Here is a 25080-nt window from a genome sequence, read left to right on the forward strand (position 1 = left end):
TCTCGGGGGTGAATGCTTGGGAAAACCGGGCACTGGAACGGTCTAATAGGGGTCTCCATTTATACAAACGGTCAAAACTGGGGTCATCTCGGGGTGGGCACGGCTCATTATCAGTATAATGTAAGAAATGAAGAATTGCCTCATTTATTTATTTTTTTAGGTTCCAGTTCATTTCTGAAGTTGCTTTGAGGGGCCCATATATTAGAAACCCCTATGAAACACCCCATTTTTGAAACTAGACCCCTCAAAGTATTCACAACAGCATTTAAAAAGTTTATGAACCCTTTAGGTGTTTCACAGAAATTTAGAGCAAAGTAGAGGTGAAATTTACTCTTTTTATACCATTTTTTTAATAACACAAAATGATTTATCAGAGAAACGCAACTTAATACGTATTGCCCAGATTCTGCAGTTTTGAGAAATATCCCACATGTGGCCCTCGGGCGGTAATGGACTGAAGCACCGGCCTCCGAAGCAAAGTAGCACCTAGCGGATTTTGAGCCCTCTTTTTTATTAGGCACCATGTCCGGTTTGAAGAGGTCTTGTGGTGCCAAAACATTGGAAACCCCCCAAAAGTTACCCCAATTTTTAAACTAGACCCCTTGAGGAATCCATTGTAGTTTTCTTGGGGTGCATGTGGCTTTTTGATCAGTTTTTATTCCATTTTTAAGTGGCGTGGTGACTAATAAACAGCAATTCTACTATTGTTTTTGTATACTTTTTTTTTTACAGCGTTCACCGTGCGCTATAAATGACATATTCACTTTATTCTGCGCGGCGATACGATTACGGCGATACGATCACGGCGATACCAGATGTTTATAGTTTTTTTTTATGTCTTATGGCGTTTGCACAATAAAATACGTTTTGTAAACAATCATTCACTTTTTGTGTTACCTTATTCTAAGAGCAAGAACTTTATTATTTTTCAATCAATAAAGCCGTGCGAGGACTTATTTTTTGCGTAACGAACTGTAGTTTCGATCAGTACCATTTTTAGGTACATGCGACTTTTTGATCTCTTTTTATTCCATTTTTTGGGAGGTGAAGTGACCAAAGAATTGTGATTGTGGTACGGTTTATTAATATATTTTTTTACGGCGTTCACCGTGCGGGATAAATAACAAAATAATTTTGTAGTTCAGGCCGTTACGGACGCGGCGATACCAATTATGTATAGTTTATTTGTTTGTTTATATATTTAAATTAATTATAAATGACTGATAAGGGAAAAAGTGGGACTTTTACTTTTATTACTTTTAAAACTTTTATTTTCTTATTTTTACACATCTTTTTTTAACTTTTTTTTTTACTTTATTACTTTGTCCCACTAGGGGACATGAGGGCAGGAGGCCCTGATCGCTATTCTAATACACTGCACTACATGCGTAGTGCAGTGTATTAGAGCTGTCAGCTACTCACTGACAGCAAGCATAGTGGGTCCTGACGTTGTCAGGACCCACTAGGCTTCCGTCTATGGCATAGCCGGACGCCATTGTTTGGTGTCCGGTTGCCATAGTCACCATCGCCGGCCGCTATCGTGTAGCAGGCCGGCGATGGCGGATTAACCCCTAAGAAGCCGCGATCGCTATTGAACGCGGCTTCTGAGGGGTTAATCGGCGGGGGAGCTCCGCGATCGGTCCCGGCACATTGAGCAGTGATAGTCTGCTGTCGGAAACAGCAGCTATCACAGCTCATGAACGCGCCCCGCGCGAACGGCGCCGTGTTTACTCCATGACCTACTATTAGGTCACTGAGCGCGAACGCTACAGTTAGCATGACCTAATAGTAGGTCATGGAGCGTTAAGGGGTTAAAGTGCATGAAATGCATTTGCCAGAATCCCTTTAATTTCATGATCAAAGCTGATCGGTCAACTAGGATAGTCGGCCTAACTGAAGGCCGCATAGGATATAGGGGTAGATGTGGAGCGTGAGCATATATGGCCTTTTTAAAGACATTACCAATAACCCTGTCACAACTTAATACTTCATGCCCTGCGTTCTTCAGTGCGCAGCAAGTCCAGCTATCTCCTTACTGTCAGGGACTGCTAGCCTAGACTGTACGAGGAGGCAGATTATTATCTTATAGGTTCATTCGTCATCTTGGCATGAACAGATTGTGACAATAATATGCCTTTATTTCTAGTGCCTGTGCACTTTACATTGACACCATAGACGTAGTAAGGTAGATTTAAAAAAAAAAAAAAAAAAAAAAAAAACAATTGCTGCCTGTCTGAATAAAAAGGTCTCTTGAGAGAGAGATAGAGATAATTTTTTTTATTTCACCTTTTAATATTTTTGTATATAGATTTTTGTCATCAGTGTAGTGGATGTGCTTACTATTCCACTTTATTCAGACAGGCAGAAATTCAAAATGTTTTGATCTACCTTACTACGTCTATGGTGTCAATGTAAAGTGCACAGGCACTAGAAATAGGCATATTATTGTCACAATCTGTTCATGCCAAGATGATAAATGAACCAGTTAGATGGTAATACAATATATCCCTTGTGATATGAAATCATGAATGTTAGTCTTGAATTCAAGGGAAAACTACAAGGAAACTAACATTTACATTGAATTTGTTCTCTTCTAGGGTAAGACTCATCGGTTACCTGCACCAGCTGCTCCTTCAGCTTGTAAATAGGCAGACTTTCCCTCTGTTCAAGGATTGACATCTGTGTCTTCTTCCCATAAGATGCTTTATTACCCCCGAAAGCATGTTTCTTCCACTCAGGAATATCATTAGGCATCATTCCAATACCCCTCATATTAGCAGCAATTTGTCGCCCATCAACTATAAAACAAAAGATCAAGACAAGTAAGGTGATTATATACAGAAAGCATCTTTCTACACTTGCGCCAGTCTAATGGTACATACATGTGATAATAAAGCCACGGAGGATACAAACCTGCTATTGCATTTTCCTTGTTATAGGTCACTATATGAATGCATTGTCAGCAATTCCAGCATCAACTTTAAGGCTCTGTTCACACTACTTTAACGCACGTTTGCCATATATGCCAGGAAATGCTCCCAAACTTCTATACAACAAACATAGCCATAGACTTCTATGGAACAGACATTGGCCAAGTGTCCAAGGGGATTCCCACTAAGAACATTCATTACCTATCTACAGGAAAATGTAAATGTGAAATAATGTATGATCGCTGGGATCGTCACTGATCAACTAGAATGAGTTCCTTAAGCTCCACGATCCTCCTCACTGCCCGATCGAAGTGAGGAGGAGCTTGAGTGGCACAGCGCTCACGTATACAAAGTCTATGAAGCAGAGTACAGCGCTCGGCTGTTTGTCAGCCCCATAGGCATTGAATAGTCAGTGCTCAGGAATGACAGCCGCTCTATTTAACACTGTCCGCACTGCACAGTCACAATGAGAGGAGCTCATAAACGTGGAGCGCTCAGAAATGTGGAGAGGTGATAAACGTTCATGGGAAAACCCTTTTAACTGTACTGGAACAGCAAAGTTAACTACACTTTTCAACACAAACGTACCCGGCAAAAACAGTGCTTTCAACTTTTTTTTTTTCCAATTGCCAGTTAATGGCTGACACATGCAACCGATGGCATAGTTGCATACGTCCTGCCTGTAAGTACACCTAGAAGGTGTGAACAGCGCCTAAAGCACATCTTCCATGCTCCCTGTATCTGCAAAGTGCCAGCAACACCAAGCTGCGGGTAAGACGCTTTATAGCATTACTTGAGAGATTACCCATTTCTTCAAAATGAACGTTGCCATCTTGAATAAATGAACTAAATGAAGAAAAATCACGATATTCACCACTCCTATAGTGCCACCTACACAAGTGCTGGGCATAACCTGCTTTTCAAAGTGCCCATTTATAAGTGTTTTCTGTTCTATAGATAAGCTATGGCTGGCATCAAGACAAAGAACATAGAAGTCAATACAAACCATCAGGCAAAGGATCCACCCAGTGTTTGTTTAGTCCCATCGGGATGGAGTCCATTTCGGCCTCACGTTGCGCTTGCTTCAATTCTCTTCTCTCCTTCGCCAAAGCACTCTGCATCATGGCAGCTTGAGACAGGGAGCCGTCAGGATTCTGGAATTAGACATTTTTTAGAAATTCAGGCCAAAGATTTTCCATAACAAATACTTATCAATAAGTAAATGGCAGCTGAAACGTGACTTGTCGAAACCGCTGATACTAATAAACACGACTCCATACCTTTACTATTTTAATTGGGCTCATGTCCATGCTCTGCTTCGTGTGTCCTCTTAGGAATGGAGGCTCCTCTTCCACAAGTTCAATTTCAAGATCTTCATCTGTTCCAAAAATAAAGGTTAAGTAAATATAGGGCAAAAAAATAAAAAATAAAAATCAGAATAGACATATGGACAAAAACACAAGAAAAAACAAACAGTGCGGTGGCGGGCCGACAGCCTGGAATACAGCATCTGGCAAAATAATGAAGTGTGTGCTACAAAACCATCTTACAAACCTTCTTCATCATCAACCTTGGGCAGGATACCAGTCTCTTCATCAAAATCAGGAAATTCCTCTTTAGAAAGGACATTGGCCGCAATCATCTGAGAAAAAAAATAAATAAATAAACATTTGCGTCTAATAATCAAACTGGGGAAAAAAAAAAAAAAATAGTTTTTATTGGTCTGGATGTGCAAACAGGTGATTCCTTACATCGGACCAGTAAGGCGCTCATCATTTGCAGGATTCCTAGCAGTGAGTCAGTGCTTCAACATCATAGAATATACAATTTACAGTAAATAAAGTGGTCAGCCTCTCCCTACCACAAACCACGGGTGATCTGCCGATTGCTGTGGGTTAGAGATGCAAATACTATAATATCCACAATGTGTAATTAATCCTTCAGGGCAGGAGCTCCTCTATCAGCTCGCCGCACTAGCCAAGATGGTCCGGAGTACGACATCACATCCATGCACCCACAGTTAAATATAAAATGTATTTTTCTATTAGAATAAAAAAACGCTACTAGACATTGCCATTACATACTTGTCATGGCGCCCCCTGGTGTTTATTTATTTTTATTTACAATTTCATCTAAGCACATCCACCTAATGAGTTCCGGTGGTCCCACATCTGTCACACCACACAGATCCTCTCGCACATGGTGGCGGCGTGACGCTTTCCATCGTGCAGGCCAGCCGATAAGAATCTGTGCACTAGAAGCGGCTTCCTCTTACTATGAACACACGGGGACCATAACAAGTATGTAACAGCAATAAGTAGACAGGAGCAGATTTTTATTACTACAATTAAAAGTCTTGCGTTACCTTATCTAACAGAGAAGTGTAGTATTTGATATTGGGGCAAGTCCTTTAATAGGCTGAACAGGTTTCCCAGGAACCCCATTTTACAGAAATGAAGTGTTGTGGTACTAAAGATTCTGACCCAGAAACATGTGAGGTCTGACGGCTCGTCTTCAGAGACCTATCAGGCTCTAGATCTTAAAAGGTTTTTCCCATCAGAGAGACTGATGGTATATGCGCTTTCTAAAAAGAGTGGAGGCCCAAATGTCAGGTCCCCCACCGGTCCTGAGAATGGGGGGGGTCACAGTTTTTCCCTTACACAACAGCAGCACGGCTCTATTCAAGTAAATACAGTTCTACAATCAGGACTGCATTCACAGCAGTTCCCGAAAAAACTTTTAAAGGGGCCAAACACTTAAACCTGCACTGCAGCCCCTTCAATCTCAAGATCGCTTGTAAGCATCAATAATATGGATATGAGAATGAAGGGCTTTATTTCGGATACTATTTGTGTAATTGGTTCCTTGTACAGTCATTTACCTCTACAATATAGATCTTAACACTAATGTAGATACAGCACCTGCTTAATCTCCCACTTCTCCGGGTCAGAAATTTTGGTGAGACGTTTTCTTTCCAAGGTGTCATCTTCAACCTCTGGGGCGTTTACCAAAGAGAGGTGACTGGGTCTGTCGGGGTTCCTCATTGAAGCTTCCTCATTGCTCTCACCTACAAGGTTCCTCCTCCTGTTGGGGTTCATATCTTCCCCAGTGTCTTGATCTACATCCTGCAGTCAGGAAACAAGTAGTAAAAGATTACCCTCATACATTAACCCCTTCCCGCTTTGGCCTCTTGACCTTCCTGACATGGCCTCATTTTTCAACTCTGAGTCACTTTATGTGGTAATAACTTCGGAATTCTTTTACCTATCCAAGCGATTCAGAGATTGTTTTTTCGTGACATATTTGACTTTATGTTACTGGCAAAATTTGCTCGATACATTCATTATTTAATTGTGAAAAACACCAAAATTCAGTGAAAAATTTCAGTGATCGCTGCATCTAAGGAGTTAACGGCAGGGATCAGAGCTAGCACCGGTTCCTGCCATTACAGGTGGATGTCAGCTGTAACATACAGCGGACATCCACCGCTGATGACACCGGCTCAGCTCCAGAACCAGCACCATCTTGCCGTCGGCTACGGAAGCCTTTCAGGCTCCGCCAATGGACGAGTCCTGGAAGGCCTCAGTGCTAGGCACACCGGGAAATCCGTATTAGGCCTCTGGTTGCTATTGCAACCACTGGAACCCCAGCAATTTCTTTGCTTGGGTTTCGATGAGCTGCAAACAGCTTAAAAGCAGCGATCGCGTTTGATCGCTGCATTTAAGGAGTTAATGGCAGGGATCGAAGCTAATTTCGGTCGCCGCCATTACAGCCGGATGTCAGCTGTCACATACCGCTGACATCCGGCGATGGAGACACCGACTCCGGTAATGAGACGGTGTCCACCACCATTTGTCGTATAGACACGGCAAAATGCGGGAAGCACTGGCTTTCCATGACGTATCCATGCGACAAATGTCGGGAAGGAGTTAAAGGCTCGGACTATACCACAGAAGCAAAGAACACGAGTCCGGGTCGTTCACACTCACCTTCATACTTAGGCTGGTTTTGCATCCAGTGAAGGACAGCACCTTGATCTTTACTCTTTGACCTTTGCTGACCACATCCGCAACATTTGCCACACGTCCTTCTCTTCTTAGCTCAGATATGTGCACCAAGCCCTCCCAGCGTTTCCTGTAGAACATCATAATCCATTACATCCATTTCAAAATGAGTCAACAATCTTAATAAATAAGACAAGACAATTGCGGACCATAATCTGATCTTTAACCTTACCTCAAACCCTCTAGCTGAACAAAACACCCGAACTGCATGATACTGGTTACTTTGCCATTGTAGATATCCCCGATCGAGGGCTCTTCAGGAGGGGGCCTGTCCACATGTTTCTCCCTCCAGCGTTCATCGTTCTTTTCAGATCGCTGGTTTCTGCTGGAGTGTTCCTCCTTAATAGGGCTCCGGTGTCTATTTCGGATAGGGCTGCGACTCCTTGACCTGGGTCTACCTGACTTTTTTGTCCGCTCTCTGGATCTAGAGCGGGATCTGTGCTTGTGCTTTCGACTCCTCTCTCTGCTTCTGCTGCGGCTTCTTTTCTTCTTATCCCTAGGAGAATATAATATTTGTAAAGATAAATACTTTAAAACAATTCCCTCCCAAAATCCTCAACAAGCAGTCTCTGGGAAAGCTGGATGATAACCAATATGACCGCCATTACAGCTTTAACAATGATCACCCATATCCCTTTAAAATTGTGAATGGCCAAAATCTGCCCATGTAGCAATACTGAGGCAGAGGATGTATCATTGCATAGTGAATAAGATTTACCGTTCAGGAGTTTTGGAAAGTTGGGTGACTACCCGGTGTGAGTTGTACTAGTGGTCTCCCAGCTTTTCTAACTGCCATTATACAGATTTTGTGTGAGATACTTACTTGTGTTTACTGCTCTTCTCTTTCTCCTTGCCCTCCATGCTGGGCTTTAACGCTTCAAGCTGTTCCAGGACATCTGCTGCCACCTTAACATCCTCTGGATCCAGCATCGTCTGTAGAGATTACATAGAATGGTCCTTTTAGCTAAATTCTGCTGCATACAAAGTGCTGAAATACTTTTTAAACAAACAGTCTCCGGTATGTTGCATGATAAACATATCTGAGATGCAGAGGCCAGAAGTCTGGAGGTCGGTCATCAATGGGTGGCACCGGAGTTCTATAGAATAGTAGCTGATCTCCACAGGGGGAAGGCTATCCTGTGTAGTCACCTCCTCAATGATGCACCTGTTGCTAGGCAACAGCCCAAATGTATTCAGGCACAGTCCACGGTACTAATTTTCTGATCGCTGGGGGCCCCAGATCCTCCTCACTACTCGCACACAGTAAGGAGGACATTGAATGGAGAAGCGGTCGAGCATGTGCCTGCCGCTCCATTTAAGGACTATGGCAGTGACGGAAACAGCCTAACACAGTGCTCAGCTGTTTTCCGTCATTCTCAGACAGTGAAAGGAGCAGCGGGCACATGCTCGACAGCTTCTCTAATCAAGCTCCTCCATACTGAGGGGGTGCAGTGACAGGGGTCTGGAACACCGTTCATACGATCGTTGGCGGTCCCAGTGGCGGGGCCCCCAGCAGTCAGAAAATTATCCTATGTATAGGTGATAAAGGGGTTTTCCCAAAATCAGAAATTAAGACTAATGAAGATTCAGACTTTATTAGGTTTAATCTACAGCACCCCCCGTCTTAAAGGGGTATTCCAAACAGAAATTTATGGAAGATCCAAGGGATATGGCATGTCTGATAGATGCAGGTAACAACTCTGGGACCTGCAACTATCTCCAGAATGGGGATCACATGACCCTGTCCCACCTGGTGAGGTGGCCACCGCATCAAAGCGGAGAAGTAAAGAAAAAGGTGGCTGCACCATAGATTCTTTGTATACACCTATTTTGTTAAACTTGTTAATATGGCTTTTGCCTAAACTGGCGATGTTATTCCATATTATCTTACTTCTCTTTTATGACACAAGTTTTGTTTCCTTTGTTCCTTTGCCTGTAAAACTAATAAAACCCATTTGGAAAAGAAAAGGTGGCCGCACACGTGCCTGCTAGCTGGATTGCCTCCCTCACTCCCATAGAACTGAATAGAAAGCCATGCATAGGCAAGGCCACCTAACCATTCGCCTCACCAGATTGGGCATTACCCGACTATGTCCTTTCTGGAGATAGGTACAGGTACCAGAGTTGGAAGCCGCATCTATAAGACATGTCTAATGTTGAAATGACCCTTTAATGGGGTTGTTCGGGATTTATCAGTTTTTGTTTTGCCGTTTTTAAAATGATACAAAATAATTTTGCTTATTATTGAATACTTGTTGAATTTGACAATTATAAATAACTAAAAATGAATTCTCTTCCTTTCCCCCATTGCAGCATACTCTGTACATTATTCTCCATACAGAGGTAACATGACTACAGCACCACAACTACTGGAAAAGCCAGCTGCAACATTTCTTTGTTATATTATTATCTAGGCATCTCCCAGAATTTATTTATTTTTTTAAGCCCAGAAAAACCCTTTAAAATGGAATGTGTCGCTAGATTTTTTATTTTTTTTTGTTATTATTTAAGTGATTACACATTGTTTTCATTTTGTCACAAGTCAGGAAATATTATAAATTAGATTCTAATTTATAACATTTCCATATGCTGGCCACTAGAGGGAGCAATTCTCAAAATTGCAGCATGGTCAATGTGGTAAAGCAACCTCATTGCTTTATGCTGCAAATTTGGGGTAGACACACTCTCTAGTGTCCTCACACAATCCCCCCCCCCCTCCCTTATCCTGGCTAGTGCCAGGAGAAGGAGGAGTTTGAATCGTCAAACCTCCTACACTGTGTGCCGCCATTTTCTAAGCGACTGCACAGTGTAGGAGGATTAGATACAGTGGTCAGGAGACAGTATAACACGAACATAAATTACCTGCTCCTGCCGCCTCCGCTCCTATTCCTTGCGCCTTCGCTTCCTTGAACATATGGCCGGAAGCCGCGACCGGAAGTCGTCATCTTACTGTCCAGCAGCGGCTTCCGGTCCACATAAAAATGGCGCCAGATTTCGCTCTGCGAACGAGCTTCGTTTTGGTCTGTGTGGGAGCGGCGCATGTGCCATTCCCACACAGACGGCGTACGCTGCAGTGAATGGAACGGCTCCCGTTCACATTCTCCATGGGGTTGTATGTACCGTATTCCATCTCTGTATGGGTCGTTAATCGACACATACAGAGATGAAAAAAAATATCAGCCCCCATACAGAAGTAAAAGAAAGAACAAAGTAAAAAGTAGAACACGAGAATATAAATAAATAAAATTTATGTTATCATATTAAATGCAATATGATATAAAAAAAAAATATTCATGACACCTTCCCTTTAAGTGATTAAAAAGCAATACCAAAACAGACCACATGGTCAAGAGTGGCGCGGTTCCTGGAAGAGCAGACCGTTATCTTTGTGATCTAAACAAATCCTTTGTCTTTTAAAGTTTCGATAAATGTCTGTGGTCCTCCTTCGAAGAGAGCCATGCTTTTGATAACAGTAGCGGGTCCCGATAAGGAGATTCCCCCCACTTTTGAGGTTAGCTCCAAACAAACAAGCATTTTAACAGGAAGGAATTGTATTCGTAAACAACCTATACATAAAAGCCACACCGATATATATATATAGCATTACCCGAACATGGGGGTTGTCTGGTCTGCAAAGTGCTGGAAATAAGTCTTTCATCTTCTCTTTTTCAGGTCTGGACTTAAATGTTGCTTCTAAAACAACGAAAAAAGAGAAAAATCAAAGTCATGAGGATATTCACCATCCCTGCAGACAGAAATCTAGGAACAGACTTGGAACAAACCTTGACTTGTCGTTGGCTTTGCTGGTGGCCTCATGGTCTGAATCAAACGCAGTAGATTGCTAACAAGCGAATCCTGGAGAGAAACAAACAGAACTGTGAATAATCAATGCAACCTGCAAGTACACGTTAAAAAAAATATATATATATTTTCATTCACACTATCAGGAAATTCGGTGTTAATAGACTGGGGGGGGTCCTCTGGCCAAGAGATGAGGATCCTGAACAGAGTGGAGAGCGGTTACAAAGTGCGTCTATCACGTTGGAGGACCGGCCCTGTATTACACAGAGAACCTATTTGAATGGGCATCGTGTAATGCTTAATTTCCCCTGTGGTGGTGCTGCAGGGAAATTTAACACTTACTGCCAGGCTTCCCCACAGATTACAGCAGATGGTTCGGGGTCCCAGCAGGGGGACACTTGGTGATTTGTTTACAGTCAAGGGACCCTCTAACAAGCAGAAATTGTCCAAAGTGGTTTACATATATAGTGGTCTCTCAGCATACAATATTAATGGGTTCGAGCATGCCAACTTCCTTCAGTGTAAGCAGCATTTGCATTATTCTTTGTTACCTGTTGGGAAGAAGTAGTGTATTTGATCCCCCACTTTCGAACCACTACTAAATCATTCCACATATAGGGAGCAATTCCTATGAGAACATGTTAGGAAATTGCTCAAGATGGAACTCCCTGATATAAAAGTGCACTAAACCAAGCGGTGACAAACTCCTCTATCTCCACAGGCAGTTATCACTATTAGAAGGGGCAGGGCTTATGTAAATGAGACCCACAATGCACCTTTCTAGGAGGTTCTGTGGGCGTTCACAGATGAATCAGAGGCGGAGCTAATAGAGTAACTGCCCGTTTATAAAACTTATGGCAGCTTCAGCTGAGTGCTTCTGCCCGTTGGCTTCAGCGAGCAGCACCAGGAACTTACAGATGAAATTTCTGACATGTCAAAAGTTTTACGAAAGGGCAGATCCTTTTTAAATTAAGTGGAGATTGGAATGTTGGGAGGTAAAGCAGGAAGCAGAGTAATGAAGTAAAGCAACACACAGATCTGTACATCTACACCAGGTAGAATATATCGGACGTTACAGGTAACCCAATGAGGAAAAACTTACCGTGAATTCGGCTCCATTTTTCTCCAGGGAAGACTTGAAAGAGTCAAAAGTAGTGGATTTCTCTGCAAGATCGATGACAAATTCAGCTGCAAGAGGGAAGAGTGGCTCTGTATTACTACATCTATGCAATGACAAGCTCAGTCATATTTAGGTTTTACTATTTGTATAACTAAGGATTTTCAGATTATTACTTCTTATATCTGACAGCCTCATAAACATCACTGTAATATTCCAGGCAGGAGGATTGTCCCTCCATGTGTCGGGGGTCACCTGCTTCCAATGTTGACGCTTCAAACCTGTTCTACTGGGGACAGTAAGGGTCCATGGAGGTCTGGTCTGGTCTCATAAAAACTATACCCCACCTTAAGACTGACATACACTGTAAGGCCGGGTTCACACGTAGGGTAAATACTGCAGCATAATACAGTAGCAGCAGAGTGGATGAGCCAAACAAATCTCATCCACATGCTGCATAAATGATAAGCGGAAAAAACCCTCAAAAAATTAGACATATTCTGCAACATGTCAATTGTATTTGCGTAATCGCTGCTTTTTTTGTTGCGGGTTTTCCCCCATTGAATTTAATATGGAGGTTAAACCTGCAACAAATAGCAGATGTTGCGATTTTTGCAGCAGAAAAACAGATTCCACAGCAAAAATCTTATACATACCCAGAACTCTGTTGTTCTTAGTCTAGGCCAACAAGGGTGGATACGCTGTGTGCTTTTACGCAGCGTATCCGCCCTGTGTGAACATACACTAAGAGGATGGCCGCTTTCTAATGAAATTTCTAAAATGCCCCAAATTGCTATGTTCTGACACAGGCAACTGTAAATACCCCATCACTCACCCCTGCGCTTCATTTCAGGGTCCGCTTCTCGCTCTTGAATGGCTTAGTAAACAAACGGTACAATTTTTTCCATCCAGAGCTTTCAAAGATGGCGGCGGTCTGGTGATTCGGACACGTGACCGTCTCCACGGCTGTCTTGTCTCTGCACCGCCTCCGAACCATAGCTGAACTCAGCGGACGTGCAGATACGGGCAGCATCTCCTATATTTACCCATTAGCTAAAAGCATTCAGTGCCAGTGCCAAATAACCTGACCGTCGCAATCTTTGAAAGCTATGGAGCGATGGCGCCATTCTCTGTTTACTAAGCCTTCCAGGTGGAGAATGGGACCGTGAAATGAAGCACAGGAGTGAGTGATGGGGGGGGGGTCCGAACTAGGGATGCACAATGCATCGAAACTTCAATACTGTTTCAATGCTGTGCACCCTCAAACGGTTCGATACTGTTATTTCATGTATTTCGATACTAAGCTGTGCTAATAGTTAGCATTGTAACACATGAATGTATGAGCGCGGGATTGCGGCTGTGTTATACAGCCATTGCCCTGCTCCCGAGTCCTGAAAAGTGTGCGCGCGGTCAACATGACGTGATCCAACCAGCACTATACTAATGTGCGGCGGAACTGAAGACAGAACATGGCGGGAGCACTGCAAAACACCCCCATGTTCTGTCTTCAGTGCCGGCGCCGCCACTCATTAGTGCAGCACTGATCGCATCACCACATGCTGACCGCGCGTGCACTTGTTGTCAGGAGCGGGGCAATGGCTGTATTCCCCACCCGCTGCCTCACTAACGGCGGAGATCAGAGAAACCGCTCATCGCCGCCGCTATTCCCCTGAATGCTGTGATCAAACATGAACGCAGCATTAAAGGGGTAAATAAAAAGAGACGATGCCCCTTGGATCGCGGAATCCCTGTGACACGATTGAGGAACATACCATATATGGACAGACAGCCCAGGGTCCATTGAAGGACCCCATGGCTGTCTGACTATATTTCCTGTTAGGGCATACCTAGTTATGTCCTAACAACTGCCTGTGTACTATCAGTATATAGATATATGCCAGGACATTAAAGCTTAAAAATAAAAAAAAAGTAAAAACAAAGTAATGTTAAATTAAAAAAAAAAATACATACACATTTTTTTTTTCTTTTACAATAAACATTAAAATAAGTCTCAATATATAAAATATACACACATTCAGTATTGGCGCGGCCGTACACCTGCACAACAATTTTTTTGCGTCTTTTATGATGTGTGCGCTATAAAAAAAGAAAACCCCCCAAAAAAAAAATTCACTTATTAATGTGAGGCACGAGGTGTGATGAATTTAACCTCCAAGTGCCTCACATTAATAGTAATTAACCCCTTCATGTACCTTACAAATTAACCCAATGTTGTCCATTATGACTGAGGAACAGGATGGGGTTACTATTAATGTGAGGGATATTCAAAACTCATCACACCTCGCTCCTCACATCAGAAAATGGAAGAACTTATTTTTTTTTACTACTGTTGGCAAAGTGTCGTTTTGGTATCGAAAAATGCAATACTACACAAAGTATCGGTATCGAAGTCCAAATTCTTGTATAGTGACAACCTTAGGGTATGTTCACATGCCGAGTCAAAAACGTCTGAAAATACGGAGCTGTTTTGAGGATACCAGAGATCAGACCACACGAATCAGAAATGTATCGCCTATCCAGTGGATCATTGCTGGAAAACCTTTAAGAAATCAGTTATAGTCCAAGTCCAACGTGATGGTTTAACCTGTCTGGGTGGATGTTCCCTTTAAAATATGTAGGTCGACATTGTATATTAGCACCAAACACGCTTGTTCTGTAGCGGAGCACAAGAGAGTTCCTCCACAACATCCCCCATACATATATACGCGATCTGTCACATATGGCCCGGGCATGAACACATTTACTTGCTCTAACAAAAATGGAAAAAAAGAAGTCTAAAAAAAAATATTAAAAAATAATTGTGTAATTGCCGCAATGTTTTTATTGAAATAATCGCATGATTTTTCTGCAGCTCGTGCTCAACCAATTGTCCCCGTGGAGCACAGTCCTATAGGAGTTCACCCATGAGAAAACATTTTAAGTGGTTTCAAACCCTCCCCGACTGTATTGACTTCCACAGGTAAAATCAATAAAATGTCTCACCTAAATCTTTGTCATTGATCCCCAAATGATTATCGAGCTCTGTGCAAACCTTGGAAACCAAAGACAGATATTCAAGTTTGTGCAGTTCTTCCAAATCCGCCATAATTGCTGTTCGCAGAAGAACACGGCGCGATGGTGAAAGTGACCGCACAGTGTGATCTAGAACGACATGAGAACAACATTCAGAAAAAAGACGAGACGAGGGTCATATACATGTGTGTGCACGGGGACAAGCATCATCCTGTTCATACCGCCATTATTACCCCTGACTACCACAGGGGCAGCACTGAGCGGCAAGTCACCTTCCGGAAAGAAGACCTCTTCTACTTATAATCAGCACTTTATGGAGATTGCAAGGGAGAGGAGAAAAAAGTGACAACCACTGCGAAGGGCAGCGGTCAGGGCATGATGAGGGTTGTAGTTCTGAAAAACAACAGCTTGGAGAACACAGCTGTAAGAATTACACAATGAGGTGTAAATGCTCTTCAATAGAGACACAAATATACACACAGGACCTATAGACAGGGGCGTCCCATATACAGCAATACACAGACCCTGCTCTCCCGCCCACATACCACGCGCAGACCCTGCTCTCCCGCCCACATACCACGCGCAGACCCTGCTCTCCTGCCCATACATAATATACAGTACCTGCTCTCCCGCCCACGTACCATGCGCAGACCCTGCTCTCCCGCCCACGTACCACGCGCAGACCCTGCTCTCCCGCCCACGTACCACGCGCAGACCCTGCTCTCCCGCCCACGTACCACGTGCAGACCCTGCTCTCCCGCCCACGTACCACGCGCAGACCCTGCTCTCCCGCCCATACATAATATACAGTCCCTGCTCTCCCGCCCATACATAATATACAGCCCCTGCGCTCCTGCCCATACATAATATACAGTCCCTGCGCTCCTGCCCATACATAATATACAGTCCCTGCTCCCCTTCCCATACATAATATACAGTGCCTGCTCTCCTGCCCATACATAATATACAGTCCATGCTCTCCTGCCCATACATAATATACAGTCCCTGCTCTCCTGCCCATAGATAATATACAGTCCCTGCTCTCCTGCCCATACATAATATCCAGTCCCTGCCCATACAGAATATACAGACCCTGCTGTCCTGCCCATAGATAATATACAGACCCTGCTCTCCTGCCCATAGATAATATACAGTCCCTGCTCTCCTGCCCATAGATAATATACAGTCCCTGCTCTCCTGCCCATACATAATATACAGACCCTGCTCTCCTGCCCATACATAATATACAGTCCCTGCTCTCCTGCCCATACATAATATACAGTCCCTGCTCTCCTGCCCATACATAATATACAGTCCCTGCTCTCCTGCCCATACATAATATACAGTCCCTGCTCTCCTGCCCATAGATAATATACAGTCCCTGCTCTCCTGCCCATACATAATATCCAGTCCCTGCCCATACAGAATATACAGACCCTGCTGTCCTGCCCATAGATAATATACAGACCCTGCTCTCCTGCCCATAGATAATATACAGTCCCTGCTCTCCTGCCCATAGATAATATACAGTCCCTGCTCTCCTGCCCATACATAATATACAGACCCTGCTCTCCTGCCCATACATAATATACAGTCCCTGCTCTCCTGCCCATACATAATATACAGTCCCTGCTCTCCTGCCCATACATAATATACAGTCCCTGCTCTCCTGCCCATAGATAATATACAGACCCTGCTCTCCTGCCCATAGATAATATACAGTCCCTGCTCTCCTGCCCATAGATAATATACAGTCCCTGCTCTCCTGCCCATACATAATATACAGACCCTACTCTCCTGCCCATACATAATATACAGACCCTGCTCTCCTGCCCATACATAATATACAGTCCCTGCTCTCCTGCCCATACATAATATACAGTCCCTGCTCTCCTGCCCATAGATAATATACAGACCCTGCTCTCCTGCCCATAGATAATATACAGTCCCTGCTCTCCTGCCCATAGATAATATACAGTCCCTGCTCTCCTGCCCATAGATAATATACAGACCCTGCTCTCCTGCCCATATATAATACAGTCCCTGCTCTCCTGCCCATATATAATACAGTCCCGTCTCTCCTGCCCATATATAATAAAGTCCCTGCTCCCCTGCCCATACATAATATACAGTGCCTGCTCTCCTGCCCATACATAATATACAGTCCCTGCTCTCCTGCCCATATATAATACAGTCCCTGCTCACCTGCCCATACATAATATACAGTCCCTGCTCCCCTGCCCATACATAATATACAGTCCCTGCTCTCCTGCCCATAGATAATATACAGACCCTGCTCTCCTGCCCATACATAATATACAGACCCTGCTCTCCTGCCCATACATAATATACAGTCCCTGCTCTCCTGCCCATACATAATATACAGTCCCTGCTCTCCTGCCCATACATAATATACAGACCCTGCTCTCCTGCCCATACATAATATAGTCCCTGCTCTCCTGCCCATACATAATATACAGTCCCTGCTCTCCTGCCCATACATAATATATAGTCCCTGCTCTCTTGCCCATATATAATATACAGTCCCTGCTCCCCTGCCCATACATAATATACAGTCCCTGCTCCCCTGCCCATACATAATATACAGTCCCTGCTCTCCTGCCCATACATAATACACAGTCCCTGCTCTCCTGCCCATACATAATACACAGTCCCTGCTCTCCTGCCCATAGATAATATACAGACCCTGCTCTCCTGCCCATACATAATATACAGTCCCTGCTCTCCTGCTAATACATAATATACAGACCCTGCTCCCCTTCCCATACATAATATACAGTGCCTGCTCTCCTGCCCATACATAATACACAGTCCCTGCTCTCCTGCCCATACATAATATACAGTCCCTGCCCTCCTGCCCATATATAATAGTCCCTACTCCCCTGCCCATACATAATATACAGTCCCTGCTCTCCTGCCCATACATAATACACAGTCCCTGCTCTCCTGCCCATATATAATACAGTCCCTACTCCCCTGCCCATACATAATATACAGTCCCTGCTCTCCTGCCCATACATAATATACAGTCCCTGCTCTCCTGCCCATACATAATATACAGTCCCTGCTCTCCTGCCCATACATAATATACAGTCCCTGCTCTCCTGCCCATACATAATATACAGACCCTGCTCTCCTGCCCATACATAATATACAGTCCCTGCTCTCCTGCCCATACAGAATATACAGTCCCTGCTCTCCTGCCCATACAGAATATACAGACCCTGCTCCCCTGCCCATACATAATATACAGTCCCTGCTCTCCTGCCCATACATAATATACAGTTCCTGCCCTCCTGCCCATATATAATATACAGTCCCTGCTCTCCTGCCCATACATAATATACAGACCCTGCTCTCCTGCCCATACATAATATACAGTCCCTGCTCTCCTGCCCATACATAATATACAGTTCCTGCTCTCCTGCCCATATATAATATACAGTCCCTGCTCTCCTGCCCATACATAATATACAGTCCCTGCTCTCCTGCCCATATATAATATACAGTCCCTGCTCTCCTGCCCATATATAATATACAGTCCCTGCTCTCCTACCCATACATAATACACAGTCCCTGCTCTCCTGCCCATACATAATACACAGTCCCTGCTCTCTTGCCCACACATAATATACAGTCCTGCAGACACAATGGCGGCTGCTCCGGGAGACTCGTCCATCCCTACAGACTGCGATGTGTTCCGCATACATACCCGGCGGTCCGTACGATCTCCGCTTCACAGCGTCTCTTACTTCAGATCACTGTTTCCATCCATTTCACTGTTAACAGCTCTTCCGGTTACGTCAAATGCTCGTAAATTCGTAATCACGCTGCTACTGAACCTAATTATGTCCCTTCTTCCGCCACCTACGACATGGCCGAGATCACTTCCTCCTCTCTACGTTACATCACTTTCGCCACCAGTGAGACTAAAACTTTACACGATTTACACAGGGAGTTGCAGCGCCCTCTAGTGTTAGCACCAGATCTAATCCGAAAATAATGTTTTATAACATATTACTGGGTGGAGTCGTAGTCCTAGATCGATTTTAAATGATACTTTATCATTAAAGGGTACAGTACACAATATAAAGGGGAAATCCATTTGATTTTAAAATGTGTGTGGGTCCACAGAACCCATTTAACAGTCATCATTTTAGTATTGGGGGTTCACTGGCTCCAGGATGTCTAGGGGTGTATTGTAGAGGTGTGAAAACCCTATGGTATGTGATTGGACAATAGGCAGTGATAAAGGTGTATGTAATGGAAAGACAGAAGGTAGCTAGCTGACATTAGCAGCCAGACTAAATTTGTCGTCAATCTGGTCACCCAAAGGGTCTTTCTCCTTCCCATCACCACTATTCAATATACTTGCTGTTAAAATTATTTCTTGTTAAAGATGACCTGTCACCTCTCCGGACATGTCTATTATAGTACATACATGTATTCCCTATGAAATAATAATTCTGGAGAATCTTTTCTTAGAAATCTGTATTGTGCAGTTCCTCCGTTATTCCTCCTAGAAATGTATGAATAAATGGATAATTAAAAATGGGTGTGTCCCTACAGTGTCACCAGTCTGCACTGATTGGACAGTATCAGTCTGTATAGGGACACACCCCCAACTGGTGATACCCAGTTGTCAATTTATTCATACATTACTAGGAGGAATAACAGAGGACCTGCACAACGTATAGTTATAATAAAATAGGAGAGGTGACAGGTCCTCTTTAAATAAGTTGTTTCTTGCTTTGGAATATCTGGCATGTCCGTGCATTATACAAAGAGCCCATTGAGGTTCACCTGTTGCAGTGGAAATGAACACTTGATGCTGGATTCCCCCTATATTGCGGCTCATTGCTGGGGGTCCCAGCAATGGGACACTCTCTGATAAGATTATTGTCAGGAGACCCTTCTATCAAGAGGGGATGGTCTAAAGTTTAGACTCTAAACTTAAAGAGGCTCTGTCACCAGATCAAATCCCTATCTCCTATTGCATGTGATCGGCGCTGCAATGTAGATAACAGTAACGTTTTTTTTTTGTTTGAAAAACGATCATTTTTGGCCAAGTTATGAGCAATTTTATATTTATGCAAATGAGCCTTTCTTATGGACAACTGGGCGTGAATTGTGTTTGTAACATCTGGGCTTCTTTACTTGTTTTACTAGCTGGGTGTTGTGAATAGAAGTGTATGATGCGGACATATGATGATATGAACGTTACTATTATCTACATTGCAGCGCCGATCACATGCAATAGGAGATAGGGATTTGATAATCTGGTGACAGAACCTCTTTAAATGGGATGTCCGGGAATACATTTTATTTAAATTTTAACTTAGTCATATATAAAAACATTTCTAATATAGTGTCTACTTACCTGGGCCAGCGTTCTCCTGCTCTGATCTGCCGTCACGTGACCGCACCAAGGGTTAATTTTTAATTTCCTGTGAGGTACCGTGTATTTGCTCAGCCAGCGCTGCCGGATGAGAAAGGCATGGCGCGTCATCAACTACATTTACAGGCAGTGGACAGGGCGGATGTTTCATGAGCTCTGCCTCCTCTGGCCCCGCCGCCTGTAGATATAGTTGATGACGCGCCGTGTCTTTACACAGCAGGAAGTGCTGGCTGAGCAAAGACACGGAGCGTCATCAGTCTTAGTACACGCCCCCTCCTATCTCGGTCCACGCCTCCTCAGCCCTCTTCACACTCGTAGTTCCCGCACTGCCTGGCCGTCTTGTCCCTTCCCTAACACACCCCCCCCCCCTCCTCCTCCTCCTTTTATCTGGTCCTCCACGCTCCCTCCTCCTCTTCCTCTATTGTCCTCCTATCGCTAATGGCCCCTTTTTTTTTTTTTATTAGCCTAATTACTGTCTGCAACATCCTGTGAACATAGAGGGGCGTGGCAGTATGTAAATAGCTGAGATGCTTCGGAGGAAGGGGGGGTGCAACTCTCTTCAGATGCAGCAGGGGATCATGGGTATGGTGGGTTACAAGACAGGAAACAGTCAGGACCAGAAGCGAGGGATGTAAACAAACAGAAAGAGCAGCAGTGACGATGGAGATCAAACAGAAACTGGTTAGAAGGTTAATAGGGGGTATTAGGGAAGGCAAACCAAGGCTGAGGGACACTTTTTAGAAAAAAAAAGTTTCCTGGACAACCCCTTTAACAATCCCTTTAAGATGCTGGGAGTAGGCAGAGAGGACCTCAGTGCTAGTGAAAATATTTGCCACGCACCCAGAGGTGTACCTAGGTTCTCCTGCACACGGAGCAAAGATTCAGATTGGCGCCCCCGCCCCTCAATCTCTTTCCCGACATCACCTTCCCCCTCGTCAGGTTTGCTTTCTCTACCAATCAATGAGGTGTCATTTTTTTAACATTTATTTAATGCAACTCGAGCATAAAACCATTTGTACTTTTTACAATAAGTCAAAAGAAAATTAATTAAAGAGGCCACACACAACCCCCACTAGTTAGTGTCAAACACCCCCCCCCCCCCGCTCACTTGTAGATACTGACACACAGCTCCCCTCTTGTAGATGGTGCCACAGACAGCCCCCCTTGTAGAAATTGCATACAGCCCCCATTGTAGATAGTGCCCCTTAGCTCCCCACTTGTAGATGGTGCCACACCCCCCCCCCCCCCCTTATAGATGGTGCCACACAGCACCCCATGTATATTGTGCCACACATCCTCCCATGTAGGTGGTGCCACACAGCCCTCCCTTGTAGATGGTACCACCCCCCATGTAGATAGTGCCACACAACCCCCCCTTGTAGATGGTGCCACACAACCCCCCTTGTAGATGGTGCCACACACCCCCCCCCCCTTGTAGATGGTGCCACACACCCCCCCCCCCCTTGTAGATGGTGCCACACAGCCCCCATTGTATATGGTACCACAGCCACCCCTTGTATATGGTGCCACACAGCCCCTCCCCTTGTGGATAGTGGCACACAGCCCCCCTTAGATAAAGCCACACAGCCCGCCCCCCCTTAGATAAAGCCAGGCAGCCCCCCTCAAAGTAAAAATTTTTCATAAAAAATAGGTTTTACTTTTTCAGATACAGCTTCTATGTATCCTGGATAAATAGAATCTGTATCGAGTGCTGAAACGTGGCACCATCAGGCCAGCGGGACTCACGGGTTCGGGAACAGCGGGTCCTACGTGTTATGAAGTTAGATGTGATCGATAACAAGTGGATAACAGGACCCGCTGTCACCGAAGCAGTTAGTCCCGCTGACCTGACGGATTCAGGTTTAAGCGCATGATACAGATTCTATGTATCCAGGATACAAAGCAGCTGTATCTGAAAAAGTAAAAATTATTTTGAATAAAAATAAAATTACAAAGTTGCACAAAACACTAAAATACACTGTTATAGTTTAAAAAAAAAAAAAGCTATTTTTTTGCTTTTTTTTTCTACTTTATTAGTCAAGAAAATATTAATGGTGACCACTTCAGTGTGAAGACCCCACAAGCAACACCTCAAATCTTATCTTCTTTGACTACTGTTCGCATAGGAGAGGGGTAAGATACGGTCGTCATCTGCAGCCGCACCTCATTGGTTTATTGCACTCTGTTTACCGCTCAGAAGAAGGCCCAGGCCGCTGTTTACTGTACACTACTTATTAACAATGTTATACAAATCGAGTCCAGTTTCCCGTCATATTTCATCAGCTGTTTTTCTTGGGATCTTGTCAAAGCTTTTTGCATTGTAAGTAATGTAAAGGGAATGAATAATACAGTAGTACACAGTATACCTCTCATAGCAGCACATCTGGATAACAGGACAGATTTATATGAGACAGCTAGTGCCAGCGTTTTAATGTCTGATTAGGCCCTAAAGTAAAATCATTAACAGGGCCCCCAACTTTATAGCATTGGTATCCTCTTATTGGACAATCTCAGGAACCAGCTTCTAGGTGCAACTGCAACCTCTGCACCTCATATACGGTACCTATGCCCCTGAAAATGCACACAGTGATGTCACAGTACTGGGATAATAAACACAGTGATGTCACAGTACTGGGATAATATATACAGTGATGTCACAGTACGAGATAATAATCATCATCAATGTCACAGTACAGGGATAATAATCAGTGACGACATTATGTCACAGTATCGGGATAATAAACAGTGATGTCATGATGTCACAGTACGGGGATAATAAACAGTGATGACATGATGTCACAGTACGGGGATAATAAACAGTGATGACATGATGTCACAGTACAGGGATAATAAACAATGATGACATGATGTCACAGTACGGGGATAATAAACAGTGATGACATGATGTCACAGTACAGGGATAATAAACAGTGATGACATGATGTCACAGTACAGGGATAATAAACAGTGATGACTTAATGTCACAGTACAGAAATAATAATAAGTGATGTCATAGTACAGGGATAATAAACAGTGATGACATGATGTCACAGTACGGGGATAATAAACAGTGATGACATGATGTCACAGTACAGGGATAATAAACATTGATGACATGATGTCACAGTACAGGGATAATAAACAGTGATGTCATGATGTCACAGTACGGGGATAATAAACAGTGATGACATGATGTCACAGTACAGGGATAATAAACAGTGATGACATGATGTCACAGTACAGGGATAATAAACAGTGATGACATGATGTCACAGTACAGGGATAATAAACAGTGATGACATGATGAGACAGTACAGGGATAATAAACAGTAATGACATGATGTCACCGTACAGGGATAATAAACTGTGATGACATAATGTCACAGTACAGAAATAATAATAAGTGATGTCATAGTACAGGGATAATAAACAGTAATGACATGATGTCACAGTACAGGGATAATAAACAGTGACGACATGATGTCACAGTACAGGGATAATAAACAGTAATGACATGATGTCACCATACAGGGATAATAAACAGTGATGACATGATGACGCAGTACAGTACTTTGGGCTCTCTCAGATCCTAGGGCCCAGCTGCAACTGCAACCTCTGGTCCTCTAATAATTTTTAATTTGGTGCCACTGTTGTCTCACTGCTGTGTATTTTATTAATTCTTCCTATAGCAAAAAAGTGCTATGTGAGATCAAACACAACACACGCAGGCCCAGATCACACAGCAAATCATTTCTCCGATAGCCCAAGTGTAAAGGTGCCCATACACATTAGGCTATGTTCACACGCTTAACAAGAAACTTCAGAAAATACGGAGCTGTTTTCAGAGAAAACAGCCTCTGATTTTCAGGTGTTTTTGAAGCTGAAAATTAAGCTTCTTTATTTGGAGCTTCTTTTGAGGTTTCTTTTAGAGGTGTTTTTTGAGGCGTCCGTAACGGCCGAAATTACGGGTCTGTTTCCAGGAGAAAACAGCCCCGTCATTTCAGCCATAACGGCATGTGCAGGCGCTTGAACGCCGCTTCCATTACGGACGTAACTGGAGCTGGTTTTCCATGGAGTCCATGGAAAACGGCTCCATTTACGTCTGAAGAAGTGACATGACACTTCTTTGGCGCGGGCGTCTATTTACGCGCCGTCTTTTGACAGCGACGCGTAAATATACGCCTCGTGTGAACAGACAAACGTCAGCCCATTGCTTTCAATGGGCAGATGTTTGTCAACGCTTTCAAGCCGTATTTTCGGGCGTAATTCCACGCGTAAAATGCCCGAATTACGTCCGTAAATAGGCCGTGTGAACATACCCTTCAATGGAAAATCAGCTCCAAAAAAACGCCTCAAGAAGTGACAAGCTACTTCTTTTTACGGAGCGTCTTTTTACGCTCCGTTTTTTAAAACAGCAGCGTAAAAAGACACCCCGTATGAACTAAATGCTGTTTTTCCCATTGATTTCAATGGGCAGATGTTTGTAGGCATTCAGCTTCCGGTTTTTCAGGCGTTTTTCGAGGCGTAAACGCCTCGAAATACGCCTGAAAACACTGCGTGTAAACATACCCAAATACAAAACTCAGCCAATTTCAGCTGGATCGGTTAACACTCGAAGGGTATGTTCACACGGCTTATTTTCTGCCGTTTTTCGGGCCTCCAAACATCTGGCCATTGATTTCAATGGTAAATAACAGCGTTCTGTTCCGACAGGCC

General features: G+C 43.8%; 1 protein-coding gene across 2 annotated transcripts in view; it reads right to left on the bottom strand.

Annotated features, from left to right (window-relative positions):
* The window catches only part of DHX8 (DEAH-box helicase 8), a 42982-nt gene extending 22450 nt beyond the window's left edge, over window positions 1-20532 (bottom strand). Inside the window, exons 1-13 of one of the 2 annotated variants that reach the window (XM_075846211.1) lie at window positions 20347-20532; window positions 14916-15074; window positions 11898-11983; window positions 10777-10849; window positions 10602-10687; window positions 7818-7927; window positions 7167-7490; window positions 6920-7064; window positions 5852-6055; window positions 4485-4572; window positions 4211-4308; window positions 3937-4084; window positions 2617-2798 (exon numbers count right to left, since the gene is read on the bottom strand). In XM_075846211.1, coding sequence (XP_075702326.1) covers window positions 2617-2798; window positions 3937-4084; window positions 4211-4308; window positions 4485-4572; window positions 5852-6055; window positions 6920-7064; window positions 7167-7490; window positions 7818-7927; window positions 10602-10687; window positions 10777-10849; window positions 11898-11983; window positions 14916-15018 — 1647 coding nt within the window. In that variant the 5' untranslated portion in view covers window positions 15019-15074; window positions 20347-20532. Of the gene's footprint in view, window positions 1-2616; window positions 2799-3936; window positions 4085-4210; window positions 4309-4484; window positions 4573-5851; window positions 6056-6919; window positions 7065-7166; window positions 7491-7817; window positions 7928-10601; window positions 10688-10776; window positions 10850-11897; window positions 11984-14915; window positions 15075-18678; window positions 18893-20346 lie in introns of those variants that run through there. The other variant, XM_075846210.1, reaches the window with a different exon arrangement.
* Window positions 20533-25080: the final 4548 nt, after the last annotated feature.

The sequence above is a fragment of the Rhinoderma darwinii genome, chromosome 13, assembly GCF_050947455.1.
Source record: "Rhinoderma darwinii isolate aRhiDar2 chromosome 13, aRhiDar2.hap1, whole genome shotgun sequence".
In the NCBI taxonomy this organism is placed as follows: Eukaryota; Metazoa; Chordata; class Amphibia; order Anura; family Rhinodermatidae; genus Rhinoderma; species Rhinoderma darwinii.